The 24,086-nt window shown below is 44.2% G+C and overlaps 1 protein-coding gene across 4 annotated transcripts; it reads left to right on the top strand.

Moving 5' to 3' along the window:
• The first annotated feature begins 4,608 nt into the window (after window positions 1–4,608).
• Aqp7 (aquaporin 7) lies at window positions 4,609–21,366 on the top strand. 4 transcript variants are annotated; one of them, XM_071600694.1, is made up of 9 exons: window positions 4,609–4,759; window positions 6,083–6,133; window positions 6,216–6,326; window positions 12,189–12,306; window positions 18,809–18,935; window positions 19,398–19,535; window positions 19,717–19,835; window positions 19,985–20,202; window positions 20,540–21,366. In XM_071600694.1, exons 4-9 carry the CDS (start codon window positions 12,208–12,210, stop codon window positions 20,790–20,792), a joined length of 954 nt encoding a protein of 317 aa, XP_071456795.1. In that variant the 5' UTR covers window positions 4,609–4,759; window positions 6,083–6,133; window positions 6,216–6,326; window positions 12,189–12,207; the 3' UTR covers window positions 20,793–21,366. The 4 variants fall into 4 exon arrangements, with proteins under 4 accessions (XP_071456795.1, XP_071456793.1, XP_071456794.1 ...); XM_071600692.1 differs by lacking the exon at window positions 6,216–6,326; XM_071600693.1 differs by lacking the exons at window positions 4,609–4,759; window positions 6,216–6,326 and adding an exon at window positions 5,733–5,828.
• Window positions 21,367–24,086: the final 2,720 nt, after the last annotated feature.

Genomic DNA, 24,086 nt, shown 5'->3' with positions numbered 1-24,086 from the left:
ATTAAACCTCTATCTCTCACTATGCATAAAACTCTACTCAAAGTGGATCAAAGACCTAAAAATTAGACAGAGACTCTGTGCCTAATAGAAGAAAAGTTGGCCCAAACGTTCATCATGTCAGGTTAGGCCCTGACTTCCTTAACAAGTCTCCTAAAACTCAAGAAATAAAATCAAGAATCAATAAATGGGATGCATTCAAACTAAAAAGCTTCTTCTCAGCAAAAGAAATAGTCATTGAGGTAAAGAAAAAGCTTATAGTATGGGAGCAAATTTTTACCACATGCACATCAGATAGAGCATTTGTATAGATCATCAGATAAAGTTCTTTGTCTAGCTCCAGGATAGACAAAGAACTCAAAAGACTTAATACCAACAAAAACCCAAAAAAAACAACCCATCAATAAATGGCCTAAGGAACTGAACAGACACTTCTCAGAAGAAGATATACAAGTAACCAACAAATATATGAAAAAGTGTTCAACATCTTTAGTAATTAGAGAAATGCAAATCAAAACTACTCTAAGCTTTCATCTCACCACAGTCAGAATGGCAGTTATCAAGAATACAAGCATTGGGCTGGGGATGTGGCTCAAGTGGTAACGCACTCGCCTGGCATGCGCAGGGCGCTGGGTTCGTTCCTCAGCACCACATACAAATAGAAAGATGTTGTGTCCACTAGAAATTGAAAAATAAATATTAAAAATTTCTCTCTCTCTCTCTCTCATTAAAAAAATGACATTAAAAAAAAGAATACAAGCATTAATAAGTGTTGGAGACACTAATCTCTAGGATATTTAAAGCATTCAAAAATATTAACACCAAGAAACCAAATAACCCAATCCATAAATGGGCCAAGGAACTTAACATCACTTCTTGGAAAAGGATATACAGGGCTGGGGATGTGGCTCAAACGGTAGTGCGCTCGCCTGTCATGCATGCGGCCCAGGTTCGATCCTCAGTACCACATACAAACAAAGATGCTGTGACTGCCGAAAACTAAAAAGTAAATATTAAAAAATTCTCTCTCTCTCTCTCAAAAAAAAAAAAAAAAAAAAAAAAAAAAGAAAAGAAAGAAAGAAAAGGATATACAATCAATCAAAAAACATAAGAAAAAATGTTCAACATCTCTAGCAATTAGAGAAATGCAAATCAAAACTACTCTAGGATTTCATTTCACCCCAGTCAGAATGTTAGCTATTAAGAATACAAACAATAAGTGCTGGCGAAAATGTGGGGGAAAGGCACATTTTCCCACATGCTGGTGGGACTGCAAATTGGTGCAGCCAATCTGGAAATCAGTATGGAGAAACCTTGGAAAACTGGGAATGGAACCACCATTTGACCCAGCTATCCCACTCCTCGGTTTATACCCAAAGGACTTAAAAACAGCATACTACAGGGAAACAGCCACATCAATGTTTATAGCAGCACAATTCACAATAGCTAAATTATGGAACCAACCTAGATGCCATTCAGTAGATGAATGGATAGGGAAACTTTGGTATATATACACAATGGGTTCAAATCTTAGCACCGCATATAAACAAATAAATAAATAAAAGTCCATCAATAACTAATAAAAATTTTAGAAAAAGAAAATAAAATTGTGGTATTTGCAGGTAAATGGATGGAGATGGAGAATATTATGCTAAGTGAAGTAAGCCAATCCCCACAAAAAAACGAAAGGTCGAATATTTTCTCTGATTAGTGGATGCCTATCTATGATGGGGGTGGGGTGGGGCATGGTATGAATGGAGGATCTTTGGATTGGGCAAAAGGGGAGGGGTGAAGGGGTAGGAAAGATGGTGGAATAAGATGGACATCATTACCCTAGGTACGTGTATGATTGCATGAATGGTGCATCTCTATACTGTGTATAACTAGAGAATTGAAATTTTGCACTCCATTTGTGTACAAGGAATTAAAATGCATTCTGCTGTCGTGTAAAACTAAGTAGAACAAATTTTTAAAAAAAATAATAATAAAAAAGTACTTTACAAAATCTTATTATCATTCTACTCATTATTGACACAGTAGGTAGGAGATTTATATATGTGCACATATAGAGAAAGATTAGAGCCAGCATGGTGACACATGCCTATAATCCTAGGAAGCTGAGACAGGAGGATTGCAAGTCAAAGCCAGCCTTAGCAACTTGGCGAGGCCCTAAGGATCTTAGTGAGACCCTGTCTCAAAATTTAAAAAAATAAAAAGGCAAGGATGTGGCTAGTGGTTAAGCACTAGTGGGTTCAATCCCTGGAACAACAACCAAAAAATAATAATAATTTTTGGGGAGATGCTGGGGATTGAACTCATGGCCTGTCACAAGCTAGAAAAACATTCTACCACTGAGCCATCCCCAGCCCATCTTCATACATATTTAAATTTTAGGTTAGATGAACATTAATATTCCCAATCACCAGTTTACATTGTAAAACTTTTAGTATGGTAATAAGTGAGCAGTTGATGAGCACTGGGTGATTTCCAACATTTTACTAGCAATCGCCTGCATGGCAGACAAAATTAAAATTAGAAAACTAAACAATTGCTAAAAGAGGGACCAAATGCTTAAGGATACACTAAAGTTTGCAAAAAAAATTCCTGTGCTGCATCAATATTACTGATTAATTTTCAACCAATGTATCATTTCCACCAATTTAGTTTTTTAGTTAATCATCTGTTGATGCCTTCACAAACCTTTTCCTGGGTACTCTCTGCATGCCAAAAATAGCTGAGTGGGAGCGGCCTCATATACTCCAACCCTGTTTTGTGGATTGGGGAACAGAAACCTGAAGCAAGGAGTGAAACAGGGTTGGTTATACAGTGAATTTGATGTTCAGCTTGGACTCAAAAAACCCAGGTCAGTGTGCAAGGCATCAGAGCGGTGGGTCATATTGTAGCACAGAGAGGGAAGGGACTGTCTTCACTACCTCTAAAGCATCCAGCCCCATAAAATTTGCCCTAGGGCCCAACTCCAAAATAGCTCCTAATTCACTCCCATCTAATTCTGCCCAAGCTCTGGCCTTACCTGAGATCCCATCTCACTTTTGACCTTATCTCCTCTCTTACCCTGATAATATTCACAGGAAAGGAATAAAGGCAGATCTCCTCCTCTTCCAGGCACATCTCTTCCTCCCTGAAGGAAGAAACCTAGCATCCTGATTTTACTTAGGATCTCCAGAGGGGAATTAAGGGCACAACCTTAGACTTCTGGGGCTGCAGTGGAAGCTAGTTCCTAAAGGAGGGCTTCTGACTTCAGGAACCCTGGTACTACAGCCTCCTTCTCCCCTGCTCTGCTGCCACCTGCTGGGCATGTTGGGATGGGTGTATGGGGAAGCGACTGAGGCTATGCAGGTTCCAGACCTGGCCCGGTCTTTGGCACCCTCTAGAGGACAGTTTCATACATAGATTGGATTTTTGGGTAACCGAACTCTATACCCCGGGGGGCTGCTGACCTCAGAAGCTCCCTGGACTTACTGCTTATTGTCCACCACTCCATTGGCAGGTGTCCTTATGGTCTGCAGACCAGCAACATCTTCCTTATGTCTTATCACTGTATCACCTGCTCAAATCCCCAGCTGCCACCTTGTCCTTCCAGACCCAGCCAAGATTTGACTCTAAAAGACCTCTTGGACCTACGTGTGGTAGGACAGGTACTCGGGAGCCTGAAGCAAAAGGATTGGAAGTTTGAAGCCAGCCTAGTGACTTAGCAAGACCATGTCTCAAAAATTTTTTAAAAAAATTTAAAAGGGTTGAGGGTGGCCGTGCTGGTACCAAAAAATAAAAAGGTTTGAGGGTGTTGCTCAGTGGTAGAGTGCTTGCCTAGCGAGTGAGAAGCCTTGGGCTCAATCTCTAGTACAGCCAACAAACAAACAAAACAACAAACAGAAAACCCCAACCTCTCAGACTGCAGCTTGTCTCCAGGCTCCCTCCTGACCCCATTTTGGTCACTGAGCTCCTACAGCCCTGAGCTCTATCCCCCACTGGTCCAGCTTTGCTCCTTCATGAGGCCTAGGTTTCCCCATCTTGGCCTCAGACAGGGGCCCCTAGGGGACTAGGCCTGGGTTCCCCCCTCCCCTCTGGAATGGGGTTTCCCTGAAAATATTGCTTTTGTGTCTTTCCCTTCAGATTGGGGCCCTTGAGGACAGTTCCTGAGTCCCCTTCCCTACTTCAGGTCAAGGACTCCCTGAGGATGGACTCAGAATCTATTTCCCCACCCCACCCCCAGTTGACTACTGATATCCAGAAATTTCTACCTACAGTCCCTATTCTGTAGCTGGCGGCCTAGGAGCCTCTGTAGCCTTTTGCCAGGTTTGGGACCCTGGAAGAGTTACCTTAGGCTCTGGTCCTGGCGACAGGCCCAACATCTGGCTTGGAGGATCGTTCTTTCCCTTGGGACTGAGAGGAGAAAAGTGCCTACCTGGAGTTCCACAACTGACTTCACAAGGGCTGCCACAGAACTTACTTTCCAGGGTGCCATTGGCAGGCGGAGGAATGCTATTTTGGGCAGTGCATCTGGACTTGGCTCAAGTGGCCAAACCCCTGTCCTACTGACCTCTCCCCTGGAGGGGCAGGAGCAGCACTTGAGGCTGCTCTGGGAAGGGCTGAGGGGCGGGCTCTGGACTAGGGACAAAGAGATAATTGAGCTCCAACTGGGGTTACAGACTGTGCCGACAGTAATGGAGGAACAAGACTGAGACCTACTTTAACTGAGAAGCCCCCAAGATAAAGGCTGAGACACCTAAGGCACTTCAGCAGAGTGAGTGGGGATTCAGGCAGAGCTGGGGCAAGGTGGTCTCCTCAAGGTGAAATCCTGGAAGGGCCTTGGGGGATCATGCAGGGAAGAGGTGGCTGAAGGATTGACTGTGAAACAAGTACCAACTGGGGGAGTTGAAGGCTTGGCTTTTCTGTTCTGGTTCAGTCCTGTGTTGCTGTGTGATATGAGCACATAGCACCCTCTCTCTGGGCCACAGTTTCCTTACCTGTTAGTTGACTTCTGGGACAACCAGAGCAGCTTGGTGGAACAGACTTTGAGAATGCATTGGGCTGGGAAGTCAGTAGAGCACAGGGGTGGGAGGAGAAGAGAGCTGTAGAGGATTTACCCTGGACCAGGGCAAAAGGGACAGGCCAGCTGTTAGCTTGCAGAAGCATCTTCTCCCCGGGGTTCCCCTCCCTTGGTGCTGGAGAGTTTCTGCCTTCAGAGTTGAGAATATGAATTTGTGCTGCAGTCAGAGGAGATTGGGTTAGAGAGTGAGGTCATGCTGGGCACGGTGGCACATGCCTGTAATTCCAGTAATTTGGGAGGCTGAGGCAGGAGTATAGTGAGTTCAAACCCAGCCTCAGCAATCAATGACACCCTAGTCTCTAATAAAATATAAAAAAAGGGCTGAGGAATGTGGTTTTGTGGTTAAGCACCCCTGGGTTCAATCCCTGTGTGTGTGTGTGTGTGTGTGTGTGTGTGTGTGTGTGAGAGAGAGAGAGAGAGAGAGAGAGAGAGAGAATATAGGATGAGGAAAACGCAAGGGTTATTTTCATGCTGTCAGTTTGAGAGAAAAATAGGAGTGGCAGGGGGAGGATGTTTGAGGAAAGGTGTGGGGGGGATTAGTCTTTGTTCTGAGGTGGAGGCATGGGCTAAATGAGTTTTCAGGGCCACATCCTGTGTGCATGAGTGTAGGGAAGAGGTCCTGGAAAGTCACAGTTTAAATCATCAACAAGTGAGCTTGAGGTTATATTAAAGGCATGATATCTGTTATGAGAGGCTGGAGTCACTGAGGGGAGGCTGCAGACCTTGCACTGTCCAAAACTGAGTGTGTTGCAGACTTGGGAAGGTCAGGAGGACCTCTGAAGGGCCTGGCCCAGAAGTCAGGGGTCCTGAGGCCAGCATGGGTAGAGGGGTGGGGACTCCAGGGCCTCTTGCTATTGGCTGAGGCACACCCAGTCATGCCAATTTGGCTGAGTTGAGGGGGTGGCACTAGCAGGAGCTAGCTGCCCAGTGACTTCTCCCCTGTGGGACTGAGTCTGATGGGAATGTGGGACGGCGTTCTGCATCCCGCAGCCCAGTGACCTCTCTTTGGCTTCACAGCATCTACAAATCTGAAGGACAAGATATGGCTCAAGTAGGTGGGCAGAGGCGGTAAGTACCCCACCTCATTCCCCATCTCAGCCTCCTGTCCTCCTCCAGGCACACCTTAGTGTCCCCCCTGTCCTCTCCTCAGCCTCTCCCTTCTGGCAGCTGCTCCCCTAGTCCCCATCCTTCCTGCTTCCCTCGAAGCCCATGGATGAGAGAAGTGTGTCTCCCACCTGTCTCTCAAGTCCTCACAGCACAGGTAAGCCCAGGTTGGGCCCTGGGGTGAGGGGCTCAGAGAGACAAAGGGTTCAGGGGTTGGTCAGTGTGTTCTGACTGCCCCTCTCAGCTGAACTGAACTTCCCATTTCTTGGCCCCTTGGGATGGAACAAGAGCCGGAGTTTTTGCACGATCTAATCCCCTTTAGCTCTCTGCGGATCCCCACCCCCGCCTCACTGTCCCTCCTGTAGCCACACACAACCTTGGCTTTCTGCAGACAGCTCAGAGTCCTTCTGTGACTCATCCCTCTGCCTGAAGTGCTCTCCCACAGTTATCTACTTGGTGCCTTCCTTCCCCTCCCTCATGTCTAGTCAAAGGCCATCTTCTTGGGGCTGGGATTGTGGCTCACATGAAAGAGGCATTGGGTTCGATCCTCAGCATGGCATAAAAATAAATAAATAAAGGAAAAAAAAAAGACACTTCTTAAAAAAAAGAAAGTCCATCTTCTCAATGCAGCTTACTCTGCCTACTCCACTTACAATCACACTCCACGCCTACCAGCTCCCCCTTTCCTTACCCCAGTTCCCCCATGGGTTCTACTACTTTCTAACCCATGAATGCACTTGTTTATTTCATTGCTGTTAGCTCCACAAGAGCAAATTTACCATTTGTGTACTCTTAGATTGAGAGAATGAATGTTCCTCCCTCCTGTCCCGATGACATTGCTGTGTCCAGCCCACATCTTCCTCCTGGGCTTTAGACACCAAAGACCTGTTGGTGTCCTACACACAACTCAGATCCTAGTTGAAAACAGCCTCCTTCACTCCCTCTGAGTCTGTTCCTCTGCCTGTGACCTCAGCTCAGTCAGGTGTTCCCTTCTCAGTTGCTCAAGCCAAAAGTCAAGGACACATCCTTGACATTTCCCTCACATCTAGTCATATCTAGAAATATCTAGAATGTGTATGCCTCCCACTATTGATTCTACCACCACCCTACTTCCTTACAGCCAGTGTAATCACCACCTGCTCTCTTCTTCCTCTTTATCCTCCATACCCCAGCATCTCTCTCCTCTCCAGTCCTTTCCAGTCTTTTCCCAGCTTAGTCCTCCCCCTCACAGTCATTGGGACCTGAAATTCACTTAATTTTTTTTTTTTTTTTGGTACTGAGGATTGAACCCAAGGGCACATAAGCACTGAGCCATATCCCCAGCCTTTTTATTTTGTATTTAGAGACAAGTTCTTACTGAGTTGCTCAGGGCATTCCTAAGTTGCTGAGGCTGGCTTTGAACTTGTGATCCTCTTCAGCATCCTGAGCTGCTGGAATAACAGATGTGCGCTACTGCACCTGGCTTTTTATTATTATTTGTTCTACTTAGTTGTACATGACAGCAGAATGCATTTTAATTCCTTGTATACAAATGGAACACAACATTTCAGTTCTCTGGTTGCACCATTTGTCCAATCATACGTGTACCTAGGGTAATGATGTCCATTTCATTCCACCATCTTTCCTACCTCCACAACCCCTCCTCACCCTCCCCTTTGCCCAATTCAAATTTCTTCAATTTTTTACCCCCACCCCATCATAGATCAGCATCCACTAATCAGAGAAAACATTCGGCCTTTAGTTTTTTTGGATTGGCTTACTTCACTTAGCGTAATATTCTCCAACTTTGTCCATTTACCTGCAAATGCCACAATTTTATTCTCTTTTATTGCTGAGTAATATTCCATTGTGTATATATATACCACCATTTCTTTATCCATTCATCTACTGATGGGCATCTAGGTTGGTTCCACAGTTTAGCTATTGTGAATTCAGTTGCTATAAACATTGGTATTGTTATGTCACTATAGTATGCTTATTTTAAGTCCTTTGGGAATAAATCAAGGAGTGGGATAGTTGGGTAAAATGGTGGTTCTATTCCAAGTTTTCTGAGGAATCTCCACACTGCTGTCCAAAGCGGTTGCCCCAATTTGCAGTCCCACCAGAAATGTATGAGTGTACCTTTTTCCCCACATCCTCTCCAACTCTTATTTATTATTGCTTGTATTCTTGATAACTGCCATTCTGATTGGGGTGAGATGAAATCCTAGAGTAGTTTTGATTTGCATTTCTCTAATTACTAAAGATGTTGAACACTTTTTCATATATTTGTGGTTCGTTTGTATATCTTCTTCTGAGAAGTGTCTGTTCAGTTCCTTAGGCCATTTATTGATGGGCTGTTTCTTTTTTCCTCTTTCTTTCTTTCTTTTTTTTGTAGTAAGTCTTTTGAGTTATTTGTATATCCTGGAGATTAGTGCTCTATCTGTTGTACATGTGGTAAAAATTTGCTCCCATACTATAGGCTCTTTCTTCACCTCAATTATTGTTTCTTTTGCTAAGAAGAAGCTTTTTAGTTTGAATGCATCCCATTTATTGATTCTCTTTTTAAAATATTTTTTTAGTTGTTGATGGACCTTTATCTTATTTATATGTATGTGGTGCTGAGAATCAAACCCAGTGCATCACACATGCTAGGCAAGCACGCTACCTCTGAGCCACAACCCCAGCCCCACATTTATTGATTCTTGATTTTATTTCTTGAACTTTAGGGGATTGTTAAGAAAGTCAGGGCCTAATCTGACATGATAAACATTTGGGCCTACTGTTCCTGTATTAGGTGCAAGGTTTCTGGTTTAATTCCTAGGTCTTTGATCCACTTTGAGTTTTATGCATGCTACATATGGATTTGCAGTTTTCCCAGCACCATTTGTTTAAGAGGCTATCATTTCTCCAATGTATATTTTTGGTGCCTTTGTCTAGTATGAGATAACTGTATTTATGTGGGTTGGTCTCTGTGTCTTCTGTTCAGTACCATTGGTCTACATGTCTATTTGTTGCCAAAACCATGCTGTTTTTGTTACTATTGCTTTGTAGTATAGTTTAAGGTCTGATATTGTGATGCTTTTTTTTTTTTTTTTCCCTTAGGATTGCTTTGGCTATTCTGGGTTTCTTATCATTCCAAATGAATTTCATGATTGCTTTTTCAAGTTCTTTGAAGAATGTCACTGGGATTTTAACAGAAATTGCATTAAATATGTATAATAGTTTTACATTAAATCTGTATAATGTCCATTTTGACAATATTAATTCTGCCTATCCAAGAGCATGGAAGATCTTTCCATCTTTTAAGGTCTTCTTCAATTTCCTTCTTTAGTGTCCTGTAGTTTTCATTGTAGAGGTCTTTCACCTTTTTAAAATTTATTCCCAAGTATTTTATACTTTTTAAGCTATTTTGAATGGGGTAGTTTTCCTAATTTCTCTTTCAGTGGATTCATCACTTTTGTTTAGAAATGCATTTGATTTATGGGTATTGTTTTTATATCCTGCTACTTTGCTGAATTCATTGATTGGTTCTAGAAGTTTTCTGGTGGAATTTTTTTCGACCTTCTAAATATAGAATCATGTTATTGGCAAATAGTAATAATTTGAGTTCTTCTTTTCCTATGTATATCCTTTTAATTTTTTTAGTCTATCTGATTGCTCTGGCTAGAATTTCAAGGACTGTGTTAAATAGATGTGGTGAAAGAGGGTATCCCTGTCTTGTTCCAGTTTTTAGAGGAAATGCTTCCATTTTTTCTCCATTTAGAATGATGTTGGTCTTGGGCTTAACATAGATAGCTTTTAAAATGTTGAAGTTTGATCCTACTATTCCTAGTTTTTCTAGTTTTTTGAATGTGAAGAGGTGCTGTATTGTATTGAATGCTTTTTTCAGCATCTATTGAGATAATCATATGATTCTGCACCTGGCTTTTTTAAAAAAATATTTATTTATTTATTTTGGTGCCAGGCATTGAACTTAGGGATGCTTAACCACTGAGCCACATCCTGATACCTTTTATTATTATTATTAATATTTATTTTTTAGTTGTGGTTGGACACGATTCCTTTATTTTATTTATTTTTATGTGGTGTTGAGAATTGAACCCAGGTCCTTGCATGTGCTAGGTGTACACTCTACCACTGAGCCACAACCCCAGCCCATTATTATTATTATTATTTTTAAATTTATTTTTTAGTTGGACACAATATCTTTTTTTAAAAAAAGATGTTGCTTTTGTTTTATTTTTTTAAAGAGAAAGAGAGAGAGAGAGAATTTTTTTAATATTTATTTTTTAGTTTTCGGCGGACACAACATCTTTGTTTGTATGTGGTGCTGAGGATCGAACCCGGGCCGCACGCATGCCAGGCGAGCGCGCTACCACTTGAGCCACATCCCCAGCCCCATGGACATAATATCTTTATTTATTTATTTTTATGTGGTGCTGTGGATGGAACCCAGGGCCTCGCACATGCTAGGTGAGTGCTCTACCGCTGAGCCACAACCCCAGCCCTATTATTATTTTTTAAAAAATATTTTTTAGGGCTGGGGATGTGGCTCAAGTGGTAGCACGCTCGCCTGGCATGCGTGCGGCCCAGGTTCGATCCTCAGCACCACATACAAACAAAAATGTTGTGTCCGCCGAAGGCTAAAAAAAATAAATATTAAAATTAAAAAAAAAGTTTTTTAGTTGTGGATGGACACAATACCTTTATTTTATGCATTTATTTTTATGGGGTGCTGAAGATCAAACCCACTGCCTCACATGTGCTAGGCAAGTGCTCTACCACTGAGCCATAACCCCAGCCCTATTATTATTTTTTAAAAATATTTTTTGGGGGCTGGGGCTGGGGCTCAGTGGTAGAGTACTAGCCTGGCACGTGTGAGGCTCTGGGTTTGATCCTCAGCACAATATAAAAATAAATGCATAAAATAAAGGTATTGTGTCTACCTACAACTAAAAAACTACATATTTTAAAAAATATTTTTTAGTTGTCAGTGGACTTTTATTTATTTATATGCGGTGCTGAGAATTGACCCCAGTGCCTCACACACACTAGGCCAGTGCTCAACCTCTGAGCCACAACCCCAGCCCCGCCCTTTTATTATTATTATTTTATTTTTGAGACAGGGTCTCACTAAGTTGCTTAGGTCATCACTAAGTTGCTGAGGTTGGATTTGAATTTGCCATGCTCAGCCTCCAGAGCCACTGGAATTACAGATGTTCTTCACCGTGCCCAGCATCTTTCTGTTCATCCATCTGTGTATTTAGCTCTGGGATTTAGTTGAGAGTAAGAGACAGGTTCCCCCAGTTTTCATTGATCCAACCAATACATCTTCTATGGGCTTGGCACTGTGTTAGGCACTGAGGATAAACCAGGAAGTAAGATCCTATCCTATCTGTCTGTCCTTTCTCCCTCCCTCTCTCTTGTTCATTCATTCATTCACTTACAGATATCTCTTTGTGCTGACCTAGCTATACAGCCTGGTTCATTTTGCTGACACCCTCATCTTGGCAGAGGCTGGTACATGTTTCAGGCCTCAGTGCTGTTTATAGAACCCAGCATCAGATTTTGCCACACCCCATGCTGTTTGAAAAGTGCCTCACTATTGCCAGATCCTGGTCTGTGATCCTCAAGTTCTGGCTCCTGCAGTTAGGCAGACGGATAATTGAGCTCCACTCTTCAGCCTGCTCTCTCCTACCCTGCTTCTCCTAGCAGCTCCTCAACACTTCAGGTTGCACTTTCTGCTACCCAATGACCCCCTCTACAAAGTGGCCACATTGGTGGGTCCTTCCCACTTGTCCATTTCCTGTAAGAAGGAAGAAGGAGCCTGATTGGGCCATCTGCCCCAGTTCCTCTCCATGATTCTGTGGCTCTCTGGTGTCTCTGATCCCAGCTGTCCTAGCTGCCGTGGGCACAAGGAAGCGTATGTGGAGAAGCTGCAGGGTTACCTATTAACTCAGCCAGGAGTTGAAGGGCTGATGGGCAGTAGGCAGACTTGACTTTCCTTTCTGTCCATGGGCTTGGGCCGCTGCTTCAGATCCAACAGCAACTTCAAGATGGTCTCCTGGTCGGTGCTAATGAGGATACAAGCAACACTGCAGAAGGAGATGGTGCGGGAGTTCCTGGCTGAGTTCATGAGCACGTATGTCATGATGGTGAGTGGATGGGGGGCATGGGGTGGGTGGGGGGTGCAGCAGGGGCAGTCCACAAATCTCTCCCAGCTCTGACCCCATGAGGCATACTGTTACTTCCTCTGCCTCTGATCTGGGAATCTGAGAAGAAAGCACAAGAAAGTAGGTGAAAGGCTTTGCTCAACAAGTCCTTTTGGGACAGAAAGGGCTCATAATAAACCAGGACAGGGTGAAACCATGAGCTGGAGAGTCAAGGGGCACAGATGGCAGTGGGAAAAGGAAAACCAAGGGTAAAGGGGCTGCTGAAAACCTTGAATGTCAGGCTTTGAAAATTAATTTTGAGGACAATGGGGAGACATTGAAGGTTATCAAGCAGGGGAGTGATATGGCCATATCTGGATTTTAGAAGGTAGCTTTTGGGCACAGTGTGGAGACTAAGCAGAAAAGGCTAAGCTGGAGGGAGAGGAGCCAGTTAGGAGGCTGATTTAGATGGAATAGAGAGAGGGCTGTGCCAGGCATGGCGGCACATGCCTGTAATCCCAGTGGCTCAGAGGTTGAGGCAGGAGGATCGTGAGTTAAGGCCCTAAGCAACTTAGCGAGACCCTGTCTCTGATTTAAAAAAAAAAAAAAAAAAATATATATATATATATATATATACATATATATATATATATATATATATATATATATATATGTATAAAGTGGCTCAGTAGTTGAGCACCTCTGGGTTCAATTCCTGGTACCAAAAAAAAAAAAAAAAAAAAAAAGAGGAGGAGGGCTGTGACATGGTTGGGGATGGCAAAGAAAGCCCATATATAGAATTGTAGGAGATGGAATCAAGGAGACTTTGCAAGCAACAGATGTCTGATGGGCCATTCTGGAGCATGGAGCTAGTACAAGAAGAGGTGAGGTTGGTTTGGACATGATCAGGTGAGATGCCAGTGGAGAATTCAAGAGGTAATAAATTGAATACAGGGCTCTGGAGCTCCAGAGAAGTTGGGCTGGGAGGAAAGAGAGGAAATGCATTAGAATTGGGTAAAATTGTGCAGAGAGAATGAACCTGTGTGAGAAGGACTCTGGACACCTGGTTTCTTACCCTGACCCACAGAGTCACCAGCAGGTCTTGGGCAGGTCTCTTCTGGCTTTGAGCTTGTCTTCTCAGTTTTCAAGTATATAGCATCCAGCCTTCACGGGCTTTGGAGCTATTTGTGCTCTGGCTCTGCTATCTTCTAGCTATGTATGATCTTCCACCAGCATTTAAACTGCTCAGAATGTTAGTTTCCTTTTGGAAAATGGGGACACTAGCATCAAGGTGGCAGACTTGTGTGAAGAAGGCCAAGTGCCAACACTCAGCACAGAGGTGTTGATACACATGTGTTGGTCCTTGTTATTATGACAAGTGCTCTCATCTGCTTTTTCTTCCCTGCATCCCATTCTCTCACCCTCCTCCCTTACCTGCTTTGCCTCCTGAGCTGTAAGGACAGCAGCCGGATCCTGTCCCTCCTTGATCCAGGAGAAAGTAATTCATTTATGACAAGACATTCCAGTCCCATGAGGGCTGTTAAACCTTGGAACCTCAGAGGCAGGAGGGTGCCTCTTTAGAGAGCCTTTAGGGAAAGCAAGCCCGCATGTCTTGATACTTGCCCACATCTGCCTTCCTTTTTTTTAAAATTTTTTATTTAGATAATCGTTGAGCACTTACTGCATACCAAACACTCTGATGCTAAACCCCTTACATGTGGCATCATCCCAAACCTCACAATGACCCTGTGAAGTAGGTACTGTTGTTAGCCCCCATTTCACAGATGGGGAAACTGAGGCTCTGTAAGACTAAATCACTGGTTTAGTCATACTTTAAGTTAAGATTAAATCCATAAGGGAATCCCATCATCATGCCACAAGAATGGGGTCCTAATTAGAGTAAGATATATTCTATACTTAAATAATGTTATCAAAATGGATTCTACTGTTATGTATAACTAAGAAGAACCAATTAAAAAACACAAAATATTAAATCTAGCCCAGTCTAGTATTAATTTTTTTTCTTTTGGTATTGACATCTGAACCCAGAGCCCTTTTTATTTTCTAATTTGAGACAGAGTCTCACTCAGTTACCCGGGCTGCCCTCAAACTTGAAATCCTTCTACCTCAGCCTCCCAAGTCACTGGGATTTCAGGTGCACACCACTATGCCTGGTTTAATATCATAATCTTGACCTTTAACCTCTATGGTCTGTCCCTTAGTTTAGAGATCACAGGCTCTTTAAGGCTGCCTTGTTAACTCCCTGCCTGCTATGATAAGACCCTTGCTTTCAGGCACTGGGTAGTTCAAGATCCCTGTCTGGGCTGCAGTTTTTCTACAGTGGGCAAAAACACTTGCTACACAGATTTGCTGTGAGGATTGAAAGGAAGCAATGCTTTTAAAAGAATGTTTAAGCTCATGTAGGACATTGTATTGTTATTATTTTTAGTTGCCAGACCTGTGCCAAGAAGTGGGGGCTTTTTCAGTTGATAGGAAACTCAGTGAATCACCAGGGTAAAGGTTTTGCAAAAAAAAAAAAAAAAAAAAAAAAAATGCTAGTGTGACCTTGGGTCCCATTTATTGCAGCCAGGATGAGGGAAGTGAGCTATTCTACTCTATGACCTCTAAGGTTATTGTCCTCAAAGCTGGCTTCCTGGCTATTGGGGGGACTTTGATGGGCTGGGTTACATTCACTTACCAGAGAGGGGAGAGGCTGGAACCATCGGTGCCCTGGAAACCCAAAGCTGTGTATGTGAGCAATAGGGCAAGGGTTGCAAACTCATATGCTACAGGGGCCAAGAATGTCAACTCAGGGTGGTAGGGACTTGGACACAGAGTGCAGACCTGTGTAAGGGTGTAACTGCCACTGCTCCAGCTGGCTGTTACCATGGAGGTGGAATACAGGCCAGCATGGCCTCAGCTTCTTATTTTGCAAGAGGAGCTGAAACTTCTGTTTTTAAAAACCAAAACCTGTGTGCTGGATGGATTAGGTATGTGCATTGCCAATTGGCAATTCTGACACAGAGAATCATGTGGGATTAATTCACTCATTCTTTTTCTTTTTCTTTTTGGTGCCAGAGATTGAACCCAGGGGTGCTTAACCACTGAGCTACATCCTCAGCCCTGTTTATATTTTATTTAGAGACAGGGTCTCGCTAAGTTGCTTTGCACCTCACTAAGTTTCTGAGGCTGGCTTTGAACTTGTGATCCTCGTGTCTCAGCCTTCCGAGCTGCTGGGATTATAGGCATGCACCGCTGTGCTTGGCTCATTCGTTATTTTTATTTATTTATTTATTTTAATTTTTATTGTTGGTTGTTACATTCATTATTTTTAACAAACATTATGTTGACATGGGGAAAACAGAAATGAGGGACCCTCAGTCTTCAGACCCTCCATGCCTGCTTCAGTCCCTTCACTCCCTGGGAGGTCCCCCAACTAGCCTGGCATGGCCTCACTCCTCCTATTCCTGTCAGTTCCTGTCCTCTCCTGCTGCATCCTCTCCTGGCCTTAAGCCAGCCATTTCTGGGCTCCCCTGCACCTTTCCTGGGCTCCTGAGGGAACCAGTGAGCCATGCTCAACAGCCTGTCCTCTGTCCTACCTGGATATTTCACATTTTCTCAGACTTCCTTGAAACTGCTCTACATCTGTCTTTTTTTTTTTTTTTTAATTAGCAAATAGTTTGATCTCCTGTTTGACAGAGAAAATCATTGGGCTAGCTTCCTGTGTCTACCTCCTTTTGTTCCTGTCCCTCTCACCACCTGTTACCTACCTGTGCATCCACACATTTCTCCTAAGCTAGGGTGTGTCACCTCCTTCCTGGAGGACTCCTCTATTTCAGTCCATTCCTCCAGCCCACTCAGGCCCTTTGCTCTTTTTTCTTTCTTTCTTCTATCTTCAGCACGCCCACCCATAAACATACCAAAATCTCTCCACTTAACAAAACATCTCTCCCTTCATCTTGTGAACCTGTCATTTATCACACACTCTCACTTTTCAAAGAAGTTCTCAAAGAAGTCTCTATACTGGTACATTTTATTTTATTTTATTTTTTTTAAGAGAGAGTGAGAGAGATAGAGGTAGAGAGAGAGAGAATTTTTTAATATTTATTTTTTAGTATTTGGCGGACACAACATCTTTGTTTGTATGTGGTGCTGAGGATCGAACCCGGGCCGCACGCATGCCAGGCGAGCGCGCTACCGCTTGAGCCACATCCCAGCCCCTATACTGGTACATTTTAATTCTCATCAGCTGGGATTGTAGCTCAGTGCTGGAGCACTTGCCTAGCATGAGTGAGGCCTGGGGTCCAATCCCCAGCACTGCAAAAAAGTTACCTCTGCTGGGCGTGGTGGTGCCCAACTGTATTCCCAGATACTCTGAAAGCTGCAGCAGAAAGATAGATCCCTTGAGCCCAAGAATTTGAGGCCAGCCTGGGCAACATAGTGAGACCCTGTCTCAAATAAATGAATTCTTCCTTACCGCCTTACCACTTACCTATCAATCTTTCCTGGCTTCTGCCCCAACCCCCCCATGCCCATGGCCTGATAACACAGTGCTCATCATGTTACTAATGACTGCTGGATTGCCATCCAAAGGAATGTGCTTTCCAGGCAGGTCTTCATACTTGTGATCCAGAGGCTGCATATGACTAACCGAGTTGACCATGCCCTCCTTGGAAAAATCTCTCCCTGGTGCACTTTCTTTGTTCTCCCATTTTAACGCCTGCTCAGCTGAGGTTTCTAACATCCACCCATAAATGCTGACTCTAATCAGCCTCCAGCTGTGTGCCCCCTCTTCTCCTGGGGCCCTATTCACCCATGGCTTCATTGCAGTTCTCATGTCCATAATTATTTATATTTTCTATTTCCTAAGCTTTAGAGCAGAACTGGTCAAGGGAAATAGAATTTGAGTCACATACTTTAAAATTTTCTAGTAGCTACATTAAAAAAGTAAAGAGCAACAGGTGAGAATAAGTTGTATGTTATTATATTTAACCCATGTATCCAAAATCCAACATGTAGTCAATATAAAATTGTTAAGTTAATTCACATTCTCCACTTCCAACTAAATCTTTGAAATCTGGCATGTGCTTTACACTTAGAGCAGATCTCAATTGGACAGTCCCATTTTAAGTGCATAACAGCTGCATGTGGTCACATAACTAGATATCCTTTTGTTGTTGTTTGGTTCTGGGGATTGAACCCAGAGGCACTTAGTCACTGAGTTACATCCCATACCTTTTTTTTAATATTTATTTTTTAATTGTAATTGGGCACAATACCTTTATTTATTTTTATGTGGTGCTGAGGATTGAACCCAGGGCCTTGCACATGCTAGGTGAATGCTCTACCACTGAGCAACAACCCCAGTCCCAGCCCCAGACCTTTTTATTTTTTATTTTGAAATAAGTTCTAAGTTTCTGTTGGCCTCGCTAAGTTGCTGAGGCTGGCCTTAAACTTACAATCCTCCTGTCTCAGCCTCCTGAGTCACTGGGATTACAGGTGTGTGCCACTATGCCTAATTTTTCACATATCTAGATAACTTGCATAACACATATCTAGACTCTGATTTCTAGAAGCTGGACCTAAAACACATGGACATTTCAAAGAAGGTGACTTCTAAGTTTGATCTTACAGAATATTAATTTTTTCAGAATATAGGATCAAGTATTCCGGCAGAAGGAACAGTATATCCAACACAGAGGCCTGAGACAGCAAGGAATGCATGGAGCAATGCAATTGTTTGATTTGAGACCATCTGTCATGGATCTGATCATGTTTCACTGTGTTACAGGCTGTGTGACCTTGGATAAGCCATTCAATTTCTTTTTTTTAAAAATATTTTTTTAGTTGTTTATGGGCCTTTATTTTATTTATTTATATGTGGTGCTGAGAATCGAACCCAGTGCCTCACACATGCCAGGCAAGTGCGCTGCTGCTGAGCCCCAGCCCCAGCCCCAGCCCCACCATTCAATTTCTTGAAGCTTCACTTTGCCCATCTATCAGTTGGGGAGAATAATAGTGCTCCGCATAGAAATATCCTTCAGGTTGGCCTGAAGTGTAAGATGCTTTGAGGGGTGCATCCCCTCTTTGAAGAATAATAGTGCTCCGCATAGAAATATCCTTCAGGTTGGCCTGAAGTGTAAGATGCTTTGAGGGGTGCATCCCCTCTTTGAAGCCCTGCTCACAACCCAAACTACAGGTGAGGGCTCAAGGTCAAGGTGCCTGGATATATCTTAGGAGCCTCTGACTTTCCCACCTGTCCCTGACTTCTTTCACCTAGCTCTCACTGGCTCAGGTATGAGAGATCTCTATGGGGTAAGGGAGGAGAGGCCATGAGAGAGAAGGCTCTGGAAAAAAGAGGGCACAGCAGAGGGTCTTTAAGGGCAATACTGGGGAGGCCTAGGACATGGGGGTGGTGAGGAGCTAGAACTGACTTCTGAGCTCTCCTCTGGGGTTGGGACTTCTGGGCAGGCAGCCACCTCAGAAACCTTTTTTTTTTTTGCAGGTATTTGGCCTTGGTTCTATAGCCCATATGGTTCTAGGAGGGAAAAAATTTGGGAGCTACTTGAGTGTCAACTTGGCTTTTGGCTTTGGAGTCACCATAGGAATGCATGTGGCAGGCAACATCTCTGGTGAGTAAGCCCAGACCCTTCTGATTGGGCAAGACCAGGTATTCCTGACAAGCTGTTTCCTGCCCACCTCCAGCCAACCTTGTCTCTGATACAGCTGGTGCCTCACCCTCACTGGCTACCTGGAGGGAGGATGTGCCTCCGAACCCCTTGCCTTGGCTGCATGTCTTCCCCAGACTCTTCATGAACCCTTTTGACAGCACCCCTGCCCCTGCCATTTTTACAAGCTGGGTCATCTTAGGGAAATTATTCACCTCTGTTTCTCGTTTTCCTTGATGGTGAAAAGGAGATGGTGGTCCTTACTTTGTGGCGACCATTGTAAGGGTTCAATGAGAGAGCCTTTGTTACAGTACACACTCCATAAACACTCACCATTACTATTTATTATTGCTGTTGCTGTCAATATTATTAATCTTATCCTTTGTTTCTGCTCTCAATCTCCCCTACACCTGCCCCTCCCCACAGGGGCCCATATGAATGCAGCTGTGACCTTCACCACCTGCGCTTTAGGTCGCATGCCTTGGAGGAAGTTTCCTGTGTATGTTCTGGGTCAGTTTCTGGGCTCCTTCATGGCTGCTGTCACCATCTACAGCCTCTTCTATAGTGAGTGTTCTCTCCCGGGTAGTCTGCCTCCAGTCTCAGCCTCCTCTGAAACATGGGCAGATCAGGTCTTGGTGTTCCGGTTCTGTAAAAATGTCTGGGAGAAAAGGCCTTGGAGGTGCTTCCCAACCCTCACCCTATAATCTGGGATGTTGGTGGGGTATAACTCAATCTGTCTCCACAGCGGCCATTATCCACTTCTCCGGCAACCTTCTGACAGTGACTGGTCCCACGGCCACTGCTGGCATTTTTGCCACTTACCTTCCTGAACACATGATATTGTGGAGGGGCTTCCTGGATGAGGTCAGTAGTGTAGGGTGATAGAAGAAAAGACTTCTGGATGGGGACTGTACCAAGACATGTCTCCGCCAGGGTGTTTGGATTTAGGGTACAATGGAGACTCCGTGGCTTGGCTAGGGCCTCAGTGGGCTGCCATGTCATCTACTCCCCAGATGTTTATCACAGGAATGCTCCAGCTGTGTCTCTTTGCCATCACGGACAAGGACAACAATCCAGCACTTCGAGGGACAGAGGCTCTGGTGGTCGGCCTCCTCATTGTCATCATCGGAGCGTCCCTAGGCATGAACTCAGGATATGCTATGAACCCATCCCGGGACCTGCCTCCTCGCTTCTTCACTTTCATTGCTGGCTGGGGCAAACAGGTGTTCAGGTACTGCCCTTGCCAAGCCCCATTCCTGTGAGTTTTCTGTGGGGCCCCTGCTTGCAGAGGGGTGGGGCAACCTGAGCAGCCGCCTAGGAGAGTCCTGCAGAACATCCAGATAGCTCAGGGAGCTGGGGTGGGTCCTGATGTTTTCCCAGACCAGCACAGATGTAGACCTTGCTCTGGGACTGTCAACCCTACCCCTGAATCTGGTTGGGGCGGGCCAGGGCCCCTGGCAAGGGTGTCTCCTGGGGTGACTCCTCTGCTCACTCTGTCTTGGCCTGAGGTGGATGCTAGTGCCACCCTGGGCATTGGCCTCCTCAGCAGTCCTGTCTCTTGCCTGCAGTGCTGGGGACAACTGGTGGTGGGTGCCAGTGGTGGCACCACTCCTAGGTGCCTACCTAGGTGGCATCATCTATGTCATCTTCATTGGCTCCAGCATCCCACGGAAGCCTCAGAGTTTGGAGAACTCCATGGTGTGCGAAGATCACAGGATAACTGAATTGCCCAAGACCAGCCCATCCACGACCTCCCCCATTGCCCCTTCAATCCAGCCTGTCCCATCCTTAAGTGGCTCCATGCCTTTAGAGCAGTTCTAAGTTGAGACTGTCATCCCAACGTACCCTAATAAAGAAAGCCTTGTCCCACAGTGGCACCCTCACTTTGTGGGGCCTCCTGTGGTTGGGCTTCCCTCCTGGCTCCTTCCAGGAGCTCCAGGTTTATGCCTTAGCTCAAGTCTGGAGCATAGAGCTGAGAGGCCTCAACTCTCTCCAGCACAGGAGCTGGGGTGTTCCCTGAGGGAGAATTGGGAGGAACTGACCTGTGGCCTTAGGGTGAGGTGACAGGCATAGAGGACTCTGAGGGGGGTGATTTGATGTAAGGCCCAGAACTATCTGGGGGTGGGGGCAACTTTGGGCATATCTTGAGGGTACCTTGTGATAGGATTCTAGAGTCCCCCCATTTGTCCCTTCTTTATCCATGGCCAGTTCTTGGACCAGACAAAGCAAGATCAAGAGTGCAGATCAGAATTTCTCAACATTTTTTTCATTAGTGCCTTCAGCATTCTTTTAAATATTTTCTTAATGACATTTTTTTTAATACCACAGGTATACTAAACCTATGTTTACTTACTCTATCCGTGCTTCATACATAAAAATAATGAGACTCTTTTCATTCTTGTTCCAATTTTCATTCCCTTGAAGATGCGTGGTATGGACTGAAAGCTAGTAAGGGGTTGGACTCGTCTTCCTCCTTCCTGAAATAAGAGTTCTCACACATTAAGGAGTTCCAGAGTTGGGAAGGAAGATGTAATGAGGGAAATATTTTAGATCAGTAAAAAGGCAAGAAAAAGTCTCACAGAGTTCATAGGAAACAGGTCCAGAGTCTGGGTGGCAGCTTGGCAGCCAGGATATGTTGATGATGGGGCCAGGCAGAAACCAGCCATCCTGCTTTCTGGGATGTAGAAGGCAGCATCACCTGTGGTTCTTGTTGTTGTTCATATATTTAGCATTTACTGTGTGCAGACCATGCCTGGTCACTGAAGATGCCTAATGGCTAAGGTGAGGTCTCTACCATTAATGAATGCAGAATAATGGAGGATAGGTACTTATGAAAAACGAGCTAGAAAGTAGGATGTTTAGCGCTCAGAGGGGGTCTTACAGCCAGCCTTCAGTCTTCTCAGAGGAGGAGGCAGAGTGGAGTGGGGATTAGGGTGTCCTTTCTGGGGCTAAGAGACATCTGACAGTTTGAAGGGACAGGAGTCAGAGGATAGGCTTCCTTCTGGTGGGAGAATGGTGAGATGATGGAGAAAGCCCACCTAAGCTGAGTGTGCAGGATGCAGGCAATGGGGGAGACTGGTCTACAGAGAACATGGAGAGAGGCAATAATCCAGGAGCAGTAGCAGGTACCTACTGGGTCAGCACTGTGGGTGGAAATTACTGATGGGATTTGATCAATGTCTAGGAGGTATAACTAGCAGGACTTAGGCTTGGTTTGGATGAAGGAGTGGGTGAGGGACAGGGAGAAGTCAATGATGACTTCCGGTTTCTGGCTTGGATGTGGGGGGTTGGTAATGTCACCACTGAAAGCAGAATACAAGGGAGGACTGATTTGGAAAGGAAGATAAGTAACATCATAGACATTTGAGTTGCCTATGGCACTTGAGGCGGATGGGTGAGAGACGTGTGATATCTTGGGCAAATTAATCTCTCTGGGTCTTGATCTTCTTATTTGTTTTTATTTATTTTTTATGAAGTGCTGAGGATCGAACCCACGGCCTTGCACGTGCTAGGCAAGTGCTCTACCACTGAGCCAAAACCCCAGCTTGATCTTCTTATTTGTAAATGAGGATAAGAGTATAACTTACCATGCTAAATGTGCTAATACATGTAAAATGCTGAAAAACAGTGCTGCACCAAGTAAGTGCTCAATAATTGCAGTTGAGCCTTTTATGTGGTCTGGAGCTCAGAAGAGAGCTAAAGGCAGAGATTCATGGCTTTGTGGAGATGTACTGTTTCATGGAAGAGTGAAAGGAGAGTCATGGAGCAGGGCACAAGTTGGGTGGTCAAGAGGCACTGGTAGCAACTCAGATGTCCACCAATAGAGGAAGAGATATACATGTTGCTATACAATCACCAATAACAGAATATTATACAACAAAGAAAATTAAGGCACAACAGGTACCTGTAACAATATGGAGAACATTTGAAGGCATAGAAAGCAATACAGTAGACTCTATACAATATGATTCCAGTTTTTTGGGGATTGAGGATTGAACCCACTGGTGCTTAGCAACTGAGCCACATCCCCAACTTTTTTTAAAAAAACATTTACTTTTTAGTTGTAGTTACACATAATACCTTTATTTATTTGTTTTTGTGTGGTGCTGAGAATGGAACCCAGGGCCTTGCACATGCTAGGTGAGCGTTCTACCACTGAGCGACAACCCCAACACCCCCAACTCTTTTTATTTTATTAATTTATTTTAAAATATTTTTTAGTTAGAGGTGGACACAATATTTTATTTTTATGTGGTGCTGAGGATCAAACCCAGTGCCTCACACATGGTAGGCGAGCACTCTACCTCTGAGCCACAACCCCAGCCCTCTTTTTATTTATTTATTTTTGTGTGGTGTCGGGGATTGAACCCATTTATTTTTTATTTTGAGACAGGGCTTCACTAAGTTGCTTAGGGCTTTGCTAAGTTGCTGAGGCTGTTCTTGAACCTGCAATCCTTCTGCCTCAGCCTCCTGAGTTGCTGGGATTACAGGCATGTGCACCCAGCTTGATTTCAGTTTTACAGATGAAAGACAAGAAAAATTAATATATCCTTCAGGGCACATACATGTATGTGATAATACTGTTGAAAAAAAAATGATTTCCCCAGGGAGATAGGGGTGTTACCTAGAGCTCAAAGGTATTGTAAGCTTTTAATAATTTTCTAGTTCTGGCGCTGGAGGTAAATTTATGAATGTTATGCTTGGGTTTAGATGTGCTAAAACATTTAGAATTTGTTATGTGGTAACATAAATGTGATATATATTTATGTATGTATGGATCATGTAAATGTGATATGTATTTTTGTATGCATGGGTCATGTATCTAAAAACACAAAGAATAGCTGCAGAGGGCTGGGGATATAACTCGGTTGGTAGAGTGCCTTGCATGCTTAAGGCCCTGGGTTTTAATCCCCAGCACTACCAAAAAAAAAAAAAAAAAAAAAAGAATAGCTGCAGTGTAAGAATTGGGGCTGGGGGCTGGGCATGGTGGCTCACTCCTGTAATCCCAGGAGCTGAGGTGGCTGAGGCAGGAGGATCACAAATTCCAAGTCAGTCTCAAAATAAAACATAAAAAGCAGGGAATGTGGCTCACTGGTTAGGCAACCCTGAGTTCAA

The sequence above is a fragment of the Marmota flaviventris genome, chromosome 13, assembly GCF_047511675.1.
Source record: "Marmota flaviventris isolate mMarFla1 chromosome 13, mMarFla1.hap1, whole genome shotgun sequence".
In the NCBI taxonomy this organism is placed as follows: domain Eukaryota; kingdom Metazoa; phylum Chordata; class Mammalia; order Rodentia; family Sciuridae; genus Marmota; species Marmota flaviventris.
Note: the sequence above shows the minus strand (reverse complement) of the source record. Positions and strands in the feature narration are given on the sequence as shown.

Excerpts from the sequence above, each read along its gene's own strand:
- Aqp7 (XM_071600692.1), top strand. The coding sequence starts at position 6,108 with ATGGCTCAAGTAGGTGGGCAGAGGCG. Across the intron at positions 6,134-12,188 it reads CAAGTAGGTGGGCAGAGGCG|ATCCAACAGCAACTTCAAGA; the intron begins GTAAGTACCCCA and ends CCGCTGCTTCAG. Across the intron at positions 18,936-19,397 it reads TGTGGCAGGCAACATCTCTG|GGGCCCATATGAATGCAGCT; the intron begins GTGAGTAAGCCC and ends CCCTCCCCACAG.